The sequence below is a fragment of the Lepidochelys kempii genome, chromosome 8, assembly GCF_965140265.1.
Source record: "Lepidochelys kempii isolate rLepKem1 chromosome 8, rLepKem1.hap2, whole genome shotgun sequence".
Classification (NCBI taxonomy): domain Eukaryota; kingdom Metazoa; phylum Chordata; order Testudines; family Cheloniidae; genus Lepidochelys; species Lepidochelys kempii.
In genome coordinates this window covers 37069692-37087266 of record NC_133263.1, presented here as the reverse complement: position 1 = coordinate 37087266, position 17575 = coordinate 37069692, and the positions used below count along the sequence as shown (strand labels likewise).

The 17575-nt window shown below is 40.0% G+C and overlaps 1 protein-coding gene across 10 annotated transcripts in view; it reads right to left on the bottom strand.

Annotated features, from left to right (window-relative positions):
* ANKHD1 (ankyrin repeat and KH domain containing 1) overlaps nt 1-17575 on the bottom strand; it is a 206664-nt gene that overhangs the window by 65691 nt on the left and 123398 nt on the right. For 5 of the 10 annotated variants that reach the window (XM_073356055.1, XM_073356058.1, XM_073356056.1 and 2 more), the window contains exons 11-12: nt 7087-7146; nt 726-813 (exon numbers count right to left, since the gene is read on the bottom strand). In XM_073356055.1, the coding sequence (XP_073212156.1) occupies nt 726-813; nt 7087-7146 (148 nt within the window). Of the gene's footprint in view, nt 1-725; nt 814-7069; nt 7147-17575 lie in introns of those variants that run through there. The other 5 variants (XM_073356057.1, XM_073356062.1, XM_073356063.1 and 2 more) reach the window with 2 other exon arrangements.

Here is a 17575-nt window from a genome sequence, read left to right as displayed (position 1 = left end):
GCAGGCATTTCTTCACATTTAAATTCTAAACAACAAACCTGGTGTATTTTCTGATTTTGAGAGTGTATCTATTATAGAATTTCAGATCCAGGATGCAAGTTAATTACAATAAAAAAATCAGAATGAGGACAACATAATGGCAAAAGACATTTCAGAAGTGAAAATAGGATGATTTCTTAGATAAACTGAGTTTGCAGCTAGATTCCTAATCCTTTCGTAAAAAGATGTACAGTAATACTGCAGTGCAAGTGAACAAAGGGAGGGTACACCTAAAATACACTTAAAATAACTGTTAGAAGATATATTTTTATATTCCAAGGAAGAATCACAAGTCTTTCATAATAAGGGGCTATATTTATTTTTTAAACCAGGAGTACTTCCGGGCAACAGTTGACTGCAAAACATTTTTAGAATAAAGTGTTAAGAAATACTATCTAACCACGTACTGACTGACATTTTTGCCTTATTAATCTCCACAATTCCTTGGAAAGTATTTTCAGTAACAAAGTATTTCTGTACTCAAAAGTGAGCAATCACCTGTATAATGTGAGTTAACTGAAATAAAAATCATCCCACCACAAATGAGCATTTACCACATACCCCCATAAACCTAATACAGGACATAAGGAAAAACTCTATTCTAGTAGGTATTAAAGCCATAAACATAAAAGTTTAACAGAACTGTTAAGTGACATTTCAGACACAAGTTGGTACTAATATTTTACCTTTGCTAATAAGAAACTGTACAGTGCATAAATGACCAGCTCTTGCAGCCTTCATTAGCGGTGTTCTTCCACCTTCAGATTCATGCTCCTGTTATAAAAAGGGGTATTAAAAAAAAAGTGTTATACATACTGGCAAAACATATCAACCAAGGGTTTTAGTGGCTGAAATTTTCATCTTCAGGATTCAGACTGCTCTATTAATTTTAATGAATATTCTATATAAATCCCCACCAGTGTATTTACAGCAAATTTCTCGAAAAGGTCCAAATGAATCTACTTGGTTAGTGAATTACATTGGAAAAGGTCACTAAGACCACACCGCCACCCTCACAATTTCATAGATCTCACTGGAAAGTTTCCTGACTTCTAGCTTTGTTCAGTTTCATTACTTCCAAACAAATCATTTGCACCAAATTTTCTCCAATACACACTGTTCAAAAGGCTGCCATTTCTCAGAAAAAGAACGTTGAGAACACAATCATATGGTGATACAAGAATGAAGAAATCTTAGTTAAACCACCATACGGTGAATAGCCTATATCTGAATCTTCTAAATTGTAACATGTTGAAATGGGATTCTTATCACTCACAAAGAAGACAAAAATCAATTATATGCAATAAATACTGAATCAAATAGCCTTATGAGCCATAATGAGAGGATAACTGGTCTCTGAAAAGAAGAATTAGAGAACCTGAAGTTGAAAAGACAACAGAAGAAGAACAATCTGAATGTCAATGGTGAGACGTTCTCTTCAGGGCCAACACACACTGTCCCCAAAAACTGAAGTTTAACATAAGCAGCCCAAGTTAAAGCATGAGTGACATGAAAGATTGTGGAAAAGAGACACTGTAGATACTCAGAAAACTGACAAGAGAGGTGAATGTAGAAGTTAGTAATCAACCCTTTCTATACTTGAGATAATACAAGCCATGTGGGAAAAGAACCAGCCAGTTACACAGGAATGACTGACAACAGATAAAGAGTGCTGTCAAGTGAAGGGGACCCACCCCACACCGCAAGGGGATTAAGTGTCCTGTCCATGATAGTGTGTACATGTGCCCTTCAAAATAAAACTCAGTAATGTGTTAGGGACTTTATTTAAACAGTTTATAGGGAAATCTCTATTTCACTGTTTAACTTCATTATTCTCTGACTATCTGATAGCAGAGATGATTAAAAACAATAGGAGTACCTTCTTGTTCTTGTTCTATTTACTGAGATTGAGAAGGCTTAATGCTGGATTTGTGACAGTTGAATCCAAACCTGCCTATCTCCTTCAATTGGACAAAAATCCTGCACATCCTGATTGCTAAGTTGCAGGTGTCTACTGAAAGTTAACCATTTGGTTATGCATTTGAGAAGTGGAATCTTTAGTGATGGCGAATCCAAATCTGTTGAGAAGTTTAGTGGTCCAAATCAATCCTATGCTATTATGAAGAGTCTAAACTGCGCTGGTCTCCTCTCATCACTTGAAAAAGGGCATAAGCAGTCTGGCACAGATTCTTCTTATGTGACAATAGTTTATTGTACATTGTTTTAAGATGCATGTTTGTTCTCTGTGTGCTGCGTCTTGATCCTCTAACTTATTTTGCATGATACTATTGCTACATATATAGAATCCATGTGCAATACTATGCAGCAAGCGAGGAAGCCGTAGAGATTTGATCCTCAAGTCAGAAAACACCTGAACTCCCTCCAACTACCAGAGTCAATTTATAAACAGATTTACTCAGTCCTTTATTATTCAGACAGAGACACAGTTCCACAGAGTTTATTGTGGAAGGCTGTTTTCCATGAGACCTTAACAATCAAGGTAATACGTGCTCTGCATGAATATGCAAGGACCAATATTATATTCTTTAAGATTTAGGGTTTGCCCTTGCTTCAATTTTTCCCTCCTGCAACTGTTATGCAATTAGCTGCTGCCCCTCCATTCCACATACAGAACTCATTTGATTTGTACTGTGTGAAGAGATTTTAAAATGCACTTTGGAATGCAGTGCACTACGTATTAAAATACACAAAACTTGAATATATGAGCAGGAACGGTTGTCCAAACTCAATTCCTGATGCAAGGTTTCAAAATTCCCATACTACGAGAATCAAAGAACTGAGAAATAAATAAGTTGAGTTAGAAAAACCCAGTTAACTTCAAGACAGTGCAAGTTTGTGTCCTGTAGTATATTCAAGTGTTTTGTTTAGTTTTAGATGGCTAGCAATAGGACTATTAGTACTTTGCTTGGGAGTCTAAGGGTATGTCTACACTACGAAATTAGGTCGAATTTGTAGAACTCAGTTTTTTAGAAATCGTTTTTATATATTGGAGTGTGTGTGTCCCCACAGAAAATGCTCTAAGTGCATTAACTTGGCGGAGTGCTTCCACAGTACCCAGGCAAGCGTCGACTTCCGGAGTGTTGCACTGTGGGTAGCTATCTCACAGTTCCTGCAGTCTCCGGAAATAAGATTCAGAAGTTCGCGGTTCTTTTCCTGTCTACTTGGCCAGTGCATCTGAGTTGAGAGCGCTGTCCAGAGCGGTCAAAATGGAGCACTCTGGGATAGCTCCCGGAGGCCAATACCATCAAATTGTGTCCACAGTACCCCAAATTCGAGCCGGCAAGGCCGATTTAAACGCTAATCCACTTGTCAGGGGTGGAGTAAGGAAATCGATTTTAAGAGCCCTTTAAGTCGAAAACAAGGGCTTCATTGTGTGGACGGGTGCAGGTTTACATCGATTTAACGCTGCTAAATTCGACCTAAAGTCCTAGTGTAGACCAGGGCTTACAGATCTCACTGCTGGGGAAACTTCTTGATGTCCATTCTAAGTTTTCCTTTACTTAAATTTCATGCAATTATTCTACATATACAACGGTTTGATTAATCCCCACTTCCTCAAGCAATGAAATCCTGATCCTCCTTGGTGTTTACAAACTTCAAATACTTGTAGCACCGAACAAACAGATACCTTCCATCTGGCCAAACTACTCGTTTTATCTATTGTATTTCTTCAATAGACTCTCCTTACTCATTTCGGTCGCTCTTCCCATTTGACTCCACTTGAACATCTTTTCTATCAGAAAACCCAACACTGCAAGCACTATTTTATTTTTTAACTTAATTAAGTTATAAGATGCCAGCCATCTGTAGAGACTGCAGTCTTCTATTTAGCCATAGCAAAGGTATAGCAGCAGCAGAAGCATTGCCCATGTGGTCCCCAACATATGGGTCAAGACAGAACAGAGAATGGTCACCTCCAGAGGAAAGAAGGCAATCTACATTCTATGCCCTTTCAGTCCCTAGTCTTACTTCTGAGATTGCCAAATGTGTGTGTCTGATTGCTGTGGTTTGTGATAGACACCCATCCAGAAATGGAAGAGCTCTGTCTACTTGGAAGCTTGTCTCTCACCAACAGAAGTTGGTCCAATAAAAGATATTACCTCATGCGCAATGATTCACTAATATCTTGACACCGACATGGCTACAATGCTGCATTCTATTTGGAGTAAGACATGGGCTATCAGGGAGCTTACATAAACTATAACAGTTTCAATAACAATAGCCTGTTTATTTTGATACAAGGCTTCAAATATTGAAGCCCAAAGTAACTGCCTCAAGAATGAATCCTAACTTCAAAGGGAGGTGAATTTGTATAGGCTACAAATAACTATCAGATAACAGCTCCAATAAGTAATTACTCCCACTGGACAAATCCATACTTTGGTAAGTAAAGAGAAAGAGGGATGCAATCAGAAGTGTCTTATTTGAACCTTAAGCAACATACAATGAAGTAAAACAAATGGGTAAAATCACATAAATATCCTACTGGAAAGGCAAAACAGGTATTTTTTAAAATGAGAAAAGTAACAAGAATTCAAACAGAACAAAATAGCATGACAAGATACAGAGCATGAGGAGGCTAGGGTTCTCACATATGCTAGAAATAACAGACCTACATTAGTTTTATTCCACAAAACTAGCTCAAAGGATGTAAAAAAGCCCTCCTGAAATTGATTATAACACCCAGCATTTACTTTAGCTTTTCCATCTTGAGGTGTCCCAGTGATGAATACTAGACAAAGTAATGCCAAAGATGACACTCCTTAAGAGAATCTTCTCAGAAAAGTGTTGCAGAATTGCCAATGCAGCACCTAGAGTGGGCCAAACTTTAAGAGTCAGCACACACTGATGCTTGGTAAATCTACAGTGAGACCCCTGTAGCTAGATTTATAGATTTCAAACCTCAACACTGGCTTTCATTACCAATGTCTATTAACAGAGCAGGCTTTAGCATGACCAGACAAAAATAAAGAGAAATTATGAGTTATTTTTCTGTAGATTCTCAACCTACTTTTGTCAGGAGCAGTTATACAACTGAATTAGTCAAAAAATCCATCTTATATAATTCATTTTAATATTTTTGGAGCAAGAAGCCATGGGGATAGACATGAAGGTAGGTAAAAATATTAACCAAGATAGAAGCCGGATAGCATCTCTGGAAGGAATTTTGGGTGCACATTCAAAAATCACCTCATTTCTTTATAATCTGTTGTAGAAAGGATCAGTAATGAGCAGCCGAAACACACAGCTTCTACAAGTAAAGCTACTGCCACAAACAGACAGTCTCTGAAAAATGTAAGGTCTTAAGAATCAATTTAGAAGAGAATAGGGATGTGGGGTTTTTTGATTATTATTTCAGCACATTGCTCCACTATGGGCTGGGATGTGAAGTATTACCAAACCACTTCACTGGTGACTGAGCTGTCATTTCATACTTTAAAAAAGCCAACACAGCATTTTGTGTGAACTCTACAGGAAGTGATCTACTGGTCAATAAAACGTCGTCTACACCAGATACTTCAGAGTTATCTAGATATAGGTTGAAAAACTGTGGTGTATTAGCAGTAAACTCCAAGGACTTGGAAACAATAAGCATTATTGTTGCTGATATCACCCTTATCCTTGATACTTCATCCTCAATTTCTTAGGCTCTTATGAGAGAGGTTTTATATCAAGTGTCTAACAGGGCCAATATAAATTCCAAATCAAGACTTTGTGATTTCAATAATTTGGTAAAATAATTTTGTTAGCCTTCTGAAAAAGATATCCTTGACTAGCCAATCATTAAAATAACGAAACACATCCACATTTAGACTTTAGCTATGTTATAACAGATTAGACCACCAGCAGGGACCAATGTGATAAACTAGTCTGATCTCCCATGTAATAAAGGCGGTGACTTCCTTGAATTAATTCCTTTTTTGAACTAGAACATTTATTTTAGAAAAACATCTAATCTTAATTCAAAAAATTCCCTGGTAAGTCACCCTCACTTAAAAATTTGCACACTGATTTAACTTCCAGCCATTGGATCTTATTCTATCTTTGCTAGACTGAAAAGGTCATTATCAAATTTTTGTTCCCCACATAGGTACTTCTAGACTAATTAAGTCACCCTTCTCTTTATTAAGCTAAACAGACCATTGTCTTATAGTGATAGACTCTCTCTTGGCTCTTACTTGAACTCTCTACAATTTAATTATTCCTGGATAAATATGAAACAAATATTCTCTGAAGAGCTCAAATGGACTGCTGTGTTCAAACTTCAAAGAGATATACTATCCATCATTAGACATAACATGTTTGTTAAAAGATTTGGATTTTATTCTGGGTCTGATAAGGAATGTAACCAGATTTCTCTTGAATTCTTTTGTAACAAGACCCTTTGATTTATGACAGTTCTAATTCCCGTGAAAATGCTAAAAACTCAAGTACTCTGAGTGCAAATATTTCACTGCACTGTTATGAAGAATTTCTAAGTAAAGCTATTTTGAATATTTTCTTTCCCTTCCCACACCCCGCTGAAAATTTGGAGTGAGTTTTTTATTAAATTTTATTCCCCTTTTTATAATATTCTCCAGACTAAACTCTGATCACAAGACTCAAAGTTATAAAAAAAGTCAGTAACATGTCCTTTATAGACAAATTTCATGAGGTGGATACAAACAGATTAAAACCCAAATGGATTTCTGGTTAAGAGAACTGAAGACTATGAGACCCTATAGAGATATGGTGATCCTATTATTTGTAAAGAATTTATTTCGGCCATTATTTGTGAAAAGCTGGTTTAATGAGATGACCCTTTCCTATACAGGGCGGGAATAGGGCAGTAATTAAGAAAGGGATTAGAAATCAATCCAAAGGACTTCAGAGAAAGAAACCAAAAAAGTAGAGCAATGATGGAGATTCAATATGCTACATAGCAAGTCTTTGCACCTGTGATGAAATCTAGATGCCGTAAGCCATGCTTGCCGTGAGCATCTATTTTTGAGATTTTAGCTTACAAGCATCAAAGGCCAACCTCACCTGATGCTTGGCCGTCTCTATGCCCTCCAAAATAGTCTTCTTTAAGTCCTCCTGCTTGTCCTGCGGAAGGAAAAAGAAGAACTCACGGATCTTATTCTACAAATAAAATTAATACTTGGCCGTGAAGACCTGGTGATTACAATTTCAGTTGGTCAGCATCACCAGCTGAATTAGCCTGAGGAGGACAAAACTAGTCTTTAAACCAAGTAATGCAATTCTTCATCATCATAACCTCAACCTAAGCCACCAGACTCATGTGGATAGTGGAAGTTATACATGATATCCACTGGTGCAAAATACCAGATGTTTTCTTGGTCACACCTAGTGAGGAAGAGGTAGATTTCACCACATATTCTGCACCATTTGAATAAGGACAGACTGACCTAGCACAACCAAAAATATGACCGCAATTATTCAGTTTCAGTGTTTTGGGCACACTCTTGTAGTTCTTTTGTTAAAGAGAGACAACATGAACATTCTTACTAATAAACTTGGATCTTCTATCATCTTCCCCAGATAGTCTAGAACCAGCACCAAGAAAACACGATTACTTTTCAGTCCCTCCCACTGAGAGCAACATATTAATCTCCCTCACAGTATAACGCAAAGCCTTACTTACAACCTACACAATGTTAGCAAGAATTCAGGTTGACATATATACAAAGGTTAAGTGTGCAGTGTGATGTATCTAAGGAAAACAAGATTTATATTAAGGATTTGCTTTATGGCGAGAGGGAAATTAATGTGTAGTATGTTCTCTCATCAATTCGAAGCAAAAAGAATTTCCCAGTGAAGGTGCAGAATCTATCAGTGAAAACTTGTGTAAGCACTAGGGTATGATTAAGAGGTGTCCCTTACCTTGGCATTTCCTTACCCTTTAGGGTTTGAGTTGAGTGGCTATCAGTTAACCAACTCTACTCCCTTTTAAACATGGTGTTTATAGAATTTCCTATTTTTTTAAAATAGTTTTTAGATTCAGTTTTTAAATTAAAGTACCATGGTTTGGAGGAAGCGTGGGTGTTTGAGATGAAAAGGATGGATGGATGTTATGCTACTGTGTATGTGGGGGACCCTTGCAGGTCTCTTTTTATCCTCCTGAAATCCAGCACAAAAGTGTCCACGTTCCTGGGGATCCTCCCTAGTACTGCACCTGGTTCCCCAGGGCCAGCTGCAGCTCGTCAGAACAGTGTAGTCTCTACTGAAGGCGCAGAACTACACAGGCTACAGAAACCACAGCAATGCAGCTTGTATCTTCTCCTCCCCAGAAATCTTGGCTGCTGCTCCCTAACTCTCCTTACTAAATCATAAAGAATATTGGCCAGCATCTTCTCTGAGGGCAACCTATGACTTCAGTCCCATTGGAAATGAGAATCAGGTTGGTGTTGGTCCTGCTTTGAGCAGGGGATTGGACTAGATGACCTCCTGAGGTCTCTTCCAACCCTAATATTCTATGAGTCAAGAGGCTGGCTCTCAAGTGTACTGCATTTCAGCTAAATCAAGCTCTGAGTTTAGGAGAAGAGATCTCAGACAAAATGCACTTTTAGCTTAGAGGAAGGTAAACTGAGTTAGGAGCCAGGAGATAAAAATCTCATTTGCCACTCACTACTGTTTGTATTTCTGCTATTTTTAGGCCTTAATTTTGAACCAGCAGGTCTCTCACCCACCTCTCAGGAAATACACAATCAAGCTGTGACACTGAGTAGCTTTCCCAGACTTGAAGGAGCAGCTTTGCATAAACTCAGAAGCTTGCCTCGCTGACCAACAGAAATTGGTACAATAAAAGATTATCTCACTCACCTTGTCTTGCTAATATTCTGGGACCAACATGGCTATAACACTGCAAGCAACAATGGAGGATATTCAGTTCTGCCATTTGAAATGGAAACTTTACAACATGAAGAAAAAAGAAAAACTTAACAGTGATGTCTACTTCCCAAGCAAATGCAAGAAAGAAAACATCTCCAGAGGACTCAGCATCTATAACCCTCTAACCACGACATACAACTCCAAATATGCTGAACAGCTCTGTAGAAGGGCTCCAAAAAAATTGAGGAACCATCTCCTGCAACTCTCATACTCCATAAGAGATCACCTCAAACAAGAAAATCATCACACACACAGATGGTGGAGGAGGGACGAAAACAGGAAACCTACCTGTAGGTCATGCAAGAAACCAAAAACAGCTATTACAAAAATCTGATGACAACCATCTAACACAAAAGCAAAGTGGAACCAATTGCAACAACTTCGCAAACCACAGAACACCACCTCTGGGAGAAACCACGGCACCAGGACCCATCACATGGACATCCCAACATCAATTTATTAAGACTACCTGTAACCGGAGCCGAATTACCTGTACTCTCCAAGGGACTGAACTTCTACTCCATCACAGAAGCTAATATCATACTAACATGTAGAGAACAAGAATTCTTTCACTGATTTCAGCTCAAACAATTCTTTCACAACAATATCACCCAGAACTACCACCTCCCCATCAACAGTCATAAGAAAAAAGAATAATCTGACAACACCCCACCATAGACAAAACCACGAAAATCCTTGATCATTACAATGATTGACTAAAATCCCTAATCACCATATCCACCATACACTCCCACCACCACTGCCGAGAGGACAGCTATACGGTCCCTGAAATCCAACCACCAGGCAGCAATTAAATCAGCAGACAATGGGGATGCCATCACTGTCCTCAACTGTGATAACTATGCTAACAAAGCTGACAACTCTGACACCACCTACTATAAAGAACTCAGAGACAACCCAGGAATCTAAGGCGATCATCAAATCCTTCCCTGCTCAACTCTTAACAACGTTGTCCCCCACAAACTTTCTATATGCTTTCCAAAATACACAAAACAAGGGAATCCAGGAGACCCATCATCTCTAGCCATGGCGCTCTTAATGAAGCAATATCAGGACTCATAGAAACCATCCTCAAGCTACTGACCACATAAAGGGTCAGCTTCCTCCAGCACACAATCAGCGTCCTCCAGAAACTCTACAACATTAACAACCTCCCTCAGAACACCATCCTTGCCACCATGGGTGTCACCACCCTATATACTAACATCTCTTACAGCGATGGCACTGCTGCCTGGCTTGAATATCTACAAGACAATGGACAATATCCATCTCAAACACATTGCCAAACTCATCCATTTCATCCTCACCTATAACAATTTTACATTCAACCAACACCTTGTACAAACAATGAGAACAGCCATGGATACCATAATGGCTCCCCAGCATGCCAGCCTTTCTTCATGGGCCACCTTGAGGAAGAATTCCTGGACAAATGCACCACAAAACCAATGCTGTACCTGAAATACATCAATGATGCTTTTATCTTCTGGACAGGTGAGCTAAACTTCCTTACAGATTTTCACCACAACTCCAACCACCACTACCCATCCATCCATTCAGTTCTCTTGAAAGCACTCCTATATCAGCATCAAACTTCCTGGAAACCATGATCAGCTTCAACAATGGAACCTTAAAGACAGCTATTTACAGGAAACCCACAGATCACCACACTTACTTTCACAGATCCAGTAGCGACCCCAAACACACCAAGAAATTGAGTATCTACAGTCAAGCACTCTGATACCAGAGAATATGCACCAAGGAGCAAGTCCAGGATACACAGCTTATCACACTTAAAACACCCTCCAACAAAAAAAGACATTCCACCAGAGTAGATTGCAGCATGGAACAGGCCATTCAAATACCTCAGAGCACCTGCTTCAATATGGAAAAAGCCCTCCAACCACAGCCCCCTAGTTGTCACCTACCACCCCACACTGGAACCCATATGGTGTATCATTAAGCAATTACAACCCATATTCGATGTGGACCACATCTCTCTGAAGGCCAGAAGAGGTGGCTTGAAACAACCCCTGCCCCCAATTTCTCCAGCTCCATCAGAAGCAGCAGCAAGCTCCCCAAAAACCAGGCCATACCAACTCAAAGCAGAACCAAATCCTATTGTAACAGAAGCAAAATCTGCTGACTTATCTCTCCTGCTACGACAACCAATATTGTGCCACAACACAGGTTTCAAGATCCATAGGTCCTACACATATCACAACATGTGGTGTACCTCACCCAGTGCACTAAAGGTACATATCTATGCTGGAATAAAAGACCCGTGGCAAGGCCACAGCTAGCCTGGGTGAGCTCTCTCAGGCGCATGGGGCTAAAAACTGCTGTGCAGACATTTGGGCTTGGCCTAGAGCCCAGGCTCTGGAGCCATCCCTGCTTGTGGAGTCCCAGAGCCTAGTCGCCTACACAGCAATTTTACAGCTCAGCAAGCTGAAGTCAGCTGACATGGGCCAGCCACGGGTGTTTACTTGCTGTGTAGATGTACCCTCAATTCCCCAATAATTATGTGGGTGAAACAGGACAATCACCATGAATTCACACTGAAAAATTACAGAAGACAATTACATCATATTACCTGTGGGTGAATATTTTTCACAAAACAATCACTCCATATCTGACTTCTCAATCCTCAGCCTCAAAGGAAATCTGCACACCTTCAAAACACTAGCCTGGGAGCTTGCTAGACACTAAAAATCATGAACTTAAGACAGATTTGTGGCTTATTACAACAATCTGTAACCCCTCTTTTTGTCCTGTGACTGCAGAGGTTTCAACTGGCCGCTTTACCTTGAATGGTCTCTTCCAAAACAGGTTAACTGCTTATCCTAAATAGTCTGTTCCACCTTATATTTTGCTGACACTGACTACCTTTCCCAGATCTGAAGAGCTGTGTGTAAGCTTGAAAGCTAGTCTTTCACCAACAGAAGTTGGTCCAATAAAAAATATTACCTCACATACCTTGTTTCTCAAGTATCACACAGGTAATTTTACAGATAAGATAACAGAGGTTGCCAAAGGTCACTTTTAGCAGCATCAGGCACAGAACCCAATCTCATCCATAGAATTTTTCATGTGTCACATTTTGGTGGCTTGTGTCACATATTTGAAGATTAAAAGAATCTTGAGGGCATGCAGACACACTGCTGCTCAGAATAAAATCTGCCCAATCTAAGTGCTTAGCTAGGCCATCTATAACCACTACTTTAACCATTAGATCTCACTCCTCTCCTAGAGGTGGAAGTAAAATCCAGGAGTCTATTTCCAGCATTCTATTACTTCTGAGCTAATAACTGTGAAACCCAGTGGGTATTGTTCCCTCTCCAGTGGGTGGTACAAAGAGAAGAGCTACTACTGGAGCTCAAGTGGTAGAGGTCTCAACTAGTGACCTGAAAGTCCAGAGCTCAAACTCTGCTGATGATACGTATGGGTTGGTTGCAAGTGACAAAATACAAGAATTAAGTTTTCTTTTAAAAAAATATTGACTCCTCAGCAAGAAAATCTCTTTACAGGTGGCATAACACTCAGCAAACAACAGGTACTACATTTTGGTCATTTGTCACATTGTGTTTGCTTATCACAAACTGGCAAGTGTGTGGTCCGATCACTTTAGTGAAACATCTGTGGCTTCAGTAATGTGAACAGCCCCCATCTTTATTAAGGTCATCTTTCCTCTCTCCCACCATGAAGTAGTGACCTTTTTTACTGAGGGCATAAGGAAGCTTCAACATTGGATAGTTTCAGATTCACTGTAAACGATGCAAAATGTCAGCTTTTTTAGTAAGAGAAAACTGAATGTACTGGAATGATAAGCCAATTTATTATTTTTTCCCCCTAATTACACCCCAATCTCTTCAAAGTTACATTCAAAGTAGTGGTAATGAGTTAACTACACGGAAAACTTAAGGATAAATGGAGGTTACTTACTTGTACCTGGAGGTTCTTTGAGATGTGTAGTCTTTATCTTTATTCCACACGTGGGTAGAGCATGTGTAGAGCCCTGCAAATCTGCAGCTATCTGTGGACCATGTTTGCATATAACAGATGGATGCGGATACAAGTTTTATATCTAGAGCCTTGCAAATCTGTGGGTACCTGCTTGATATCTATGGACCATAGATTCATAGGATTGGAAGGGACCTCGAGAGGTCATCTAGTTCAGTCCCCTACACTTATGGCAGGACTAAGTATTATCTTCTAGACCATCCCTGACAGGGGTTTGTTTAACCTATGCTTACAAATCTCTGATGGAGATTCTACAACTTCGCTATGGAATTTACTCCAGTGCTTAACCACTCTGACAGTTAGGAAGTTTTTCCTAATGTTTAGCCTAAACCTCCCTTGCTGCAATTTAAGCCCTTTGTTTTTTGTCCTATCCTCAGAGGTTAAGAACCATTCTTCTCCCTCCTACATGTAGCAACCTTTTATGTAATTGAAAACTGCTATGTCCCCTCTCAGTCTTCTCTTTTCCAGAATAAACAAACCCAATTTTTCAATTTTCCCTCACAGGTCATGTTTTCTAGACCTTTAATTATTTCTGTTGCTCTTCTCTGGACTTTCTCCACATCTTTCCTGAAATGTGGCACCAAGAACTGGACACAATACTCCAGTTGAGACCTAATCAGCGCAGAGCAGAGCAGAGCAGAGCAGAAGAATTACTTCTCGTGTCTTGCTTACAACTCTCCTGCTAATACATCCCAAAATCAGATTCGCTTTTTCCCCCCAGTTACACTCTTGACTCATATTTAGCTTGTGGTCCACTATGACCCCCAGATCCCTTTCTGCCGTACTCCTTCCTAGGCAGTCACTTCCCATTTTGCATGTGTGCAACTGATTGTTCCTTCCTAAGTGGAGTACTTTGCATTTGTCCTTATTTAATTTAATTCTATTTACTTCAGACCATTTCTCCAGTTTGTCCAAATCATTTTGAATCTTAATCCTATCCGCCAAAGCACTTGCAATCCCTTCAGCTTGGTATCATCCTCAAACTTTATAAATGTACTTTCTAGGCCATTAGCTAAATCATTAATGAAGATATTGAACAGAACTGGACCCAGACTGATCCCTGCAGGACCCCGCTCGTTATACCCTTCCAGCATGACTGTGAACCACTGATAACTACTCTCTGGGAATGGTTTTCCAACCAGTTTTGCACCCACCTTATAGTAGCTCCACCTACATTGCATTTCCCTTGTTTGTTTATGAGAAGGTTATGTGAGACAGCATCAAAAGGTTTACTAAGGTAAAGATATACCACGTCTAACATTTTCACCCTATCCAAAGGCTTGTTAGCCTGTCAAAGAAAGCTATCAGGTTGGTTTGACAGGATTTCTTCTTAACAAATCCATGGTGACTGTTACTTATCACATTATCTTCTAGATGTTTGAAAACTGATTGCTTAATTATTTGCTCCATTATCCTCCCTGGTACTGAATTAAGTTGACAGGTCTGTAATTTCCCTGGTTGTCCTTTTTTTTATATTTATAAAGATTGGCACTATATTTGCCCTTTTCCAGTCTTCTGGAAGCTCTCCCACCTTCCATGATTTTTCAGAGATAATCGCTAATGGCTCAGATATCTCCTCAGTCAGCTCCTTGATGCATTTTATTGGGCCCTGGCAACTTGAAGATTTCTAACTTATCTAAGTAATTTTTAACTTGTTCCTTCCCTATTTTAGCCTCTCATCCTACCTCATTTTCACTGGCATTCACTATGTTAGACGTCAAATCACCACCAACCTTCTTGGTGAAAACTGAAGCAAAGAAGTCATTAAGCACCTCTGCCATTTCCACATTTTCTGTTATTGTCGCCCCCTGCCCACATATTGAGTAACAGGCTTACCCTGTCTTTGGTCTTCCTTTTGCTTCTAATGTATTTGTAGAATGTTTTCTTGTTACCCTTTTTCTCTAGCTAATTTGATCTCGTTTTGTGCCTTGGCCTTTCTAATTTTGTCCCTACAAACTTGTTATTTGTCGATATTCATCCTTTGTAATTTGACCTAGTTTCCATTTTTTGTAGGACTCTTTTTTGAGTTTTAGATCACTGAAGATCTCTTGGTAAGCCAGGGTGATCTCTTGCCAGACTTCCCATCTTTCCTATGTAATGGGATAGTTTGATCTTGTGCCCTTAATGTCTCTGAAACACTGCCTACTGTCTTCAATTGTTTTTCCCTTTAGACTTGCTTCCCATGGGATCTTACCTATCAACTCCCTGAGTTTGCTAAAGTCTGCCTTCTTAAAATCCACTGTCTTTATTTTGCTGTTCTCCCTCCTACCACTCCTTAAAATCATGAACTCTACCATTTCATAATCACTTTCACCCAAGTTGCCTTCCACTTTCAAATTCTCAACCAGTTGCTCCCTATCTGTCAAAAATCAAATCTAGAACAGCCTCTCCCCTAGTACCTTTCTCCACCTTCTGAAATAAAAAAATTGTCTCTAATACTTTGCAAGAACTTGTTGGATAATCTGTGCCTTGCTGTGTTATTTTCCCCAACCGATGTCTGAGTAGTTGAAGTCCCCCATCACCACCAAATCCTATGCTTTGGATGATTTTGTTAGTTGTTCAAAGAAAGCCTCATCCATCTCTTCTTCCTGGTTAGGTGGTCTGCAGTAGACCCCTATCATGACATCACCCTTTTTTTTTTTTTTTTTTACCCCTTTTAACCTTACCCAGATACTTTCAACAAGTCTGTCTCCTATTTCCATCTCAACCTCAATCCAAATCTATACGTTTTTAATATACAAAGGCAACACCTCCCTTTTTTCCCCTGCCTGTCCTTCCTGAGCAAGCTGTACTCTTCTATACCAATATTCCAGTCATGTGTATTATCCCTCCAAGTCTGTGATGCCAACTACGTCGTAGCTGTATTTACTAACATTTTGAGTTCTTCCTGTTTATTCACCATACTTCTTGCATTAATATACAGACATCTAAGACATGGATTTGATTCCCCCCACCCCAGTTCGGTCTTCTCTCCTTTATCCCTACTATAAGAGCACATGCTCTCCCCAAATTCCGACCATGTTTGCGGATTGGATGTGGATACAAATTTTGTATCCATACAGGGCTCTAAAATGCAGGCCACGCGCCTGAGACCAGAGATTTGTAGCAAGTAGCGTACACTGGTCTGTGCATGCGCTGTTGCTCTCCTTGTGCTCCAAAATGAGGACATAAAGGGCGGTATGGACCAATGCCTCTCCAGTTTTCTTACCATGAATCAAATAGGATCCAAACCAGAGGGGAAGGAGGGCAGGTAGTGGAATACAAATAAGAACCACACATCTCAAAGAACCTCAAGTTATGGGTAAGCAACCTCCATTTCTTCGGTGCTGGTCTATATGTGGGCTCCACACATGGGTGATTGGTAAGCAGTATTCAAGTAAGAGCAGGGTGCAAGATGCAATTGGTATGGAAGTCTATAACACTGCTGTCCCGACAGCTGCATATACTGAGGAAGACTGGATTAGGGTGTAATGCCCCATAAAGGTGTGGATAGAGCTCCAGATAGCCACTTTACAAATGTCTGGTATTGGAACTTCTCCAACAGATGCCATTGAGATTGCTTGTGCTCTGGTCAATTGGGCCTTCACCCTGACTGGGGAGAAATATGTGGCAAATAATAAGAGTGATGCAGAGATTCCACTTAGTCTCTCTGGACCGATAACACTTGCCCTCGTAATAGCTCTACTATCGCTGACAAAAAGACAGTTTTCTCCTAATTGGCTTTGTTCTCTGCAGATAAAAGGCCAGGACCTGTCTGACACTGAGTGAATGAATAGGTTGGTTCGTGTGAAACTCTGAATTATCTTGGAGATGAATTTTGGATGGAGATTAAGGGAGACCTTTTTTCTAATAAATACGGAGTATGCTGGGTCTGCCATGAGTGCTCCTAGTTGGCTCACCTGTCTGGCTGATGTGATGGCAATTAAAACCTTCATGGAGAAGCGTGACATGGAACATGTGGCCATTGGTTCGAAACATGGTCTGGTAAGAATTGGGAGTACAAAGTGAGGTCCCATTGTGGCATAGGTTTCATCACTGGTGGGAAGGTTCTAATGAGGCCGTTCAAGAACTGAATTGTGGTAGGTAAGTAAGTGTGGCAGGATGAGAGGATGCAAGGCACTGACTGCCGCTGGATGGAGTTTCAACAAGCTAACAGAAAGCCCTGACAGTTTGAGGCACAGAAGATAATCTAAAATGACAGGGACATCTGCTGATTCTGGTGATAACTGATTTCTTTGTGACCAGGTAGAGAAATGCCTCCATTTAGCTAAATAGCATTTCTAGTGGAAATTTTTCTGCTGGGATAAAAGGATCATTCAGATGGCCTTCGAACATAAAAGTTCCAGAACTGATGCCCATCCAAATACCAGGCCGTGAGATGAAGAGGGTCTTGGCTGGGATGTCTGGTCCTGCACTTGCCCTGAATGAACAGATATGGAAAAGGTTGAATATAGATGGAAGGATGGGCTGATATTTGTAGAGGGTCTGGAAATCAAAACTGTCTGGGCCAATCGGGTGCAACGAGAATAACCCTGGTCCTGTCATTGTGAATTCTGCGGAGAACCTGAGGTAGAAGGGGATG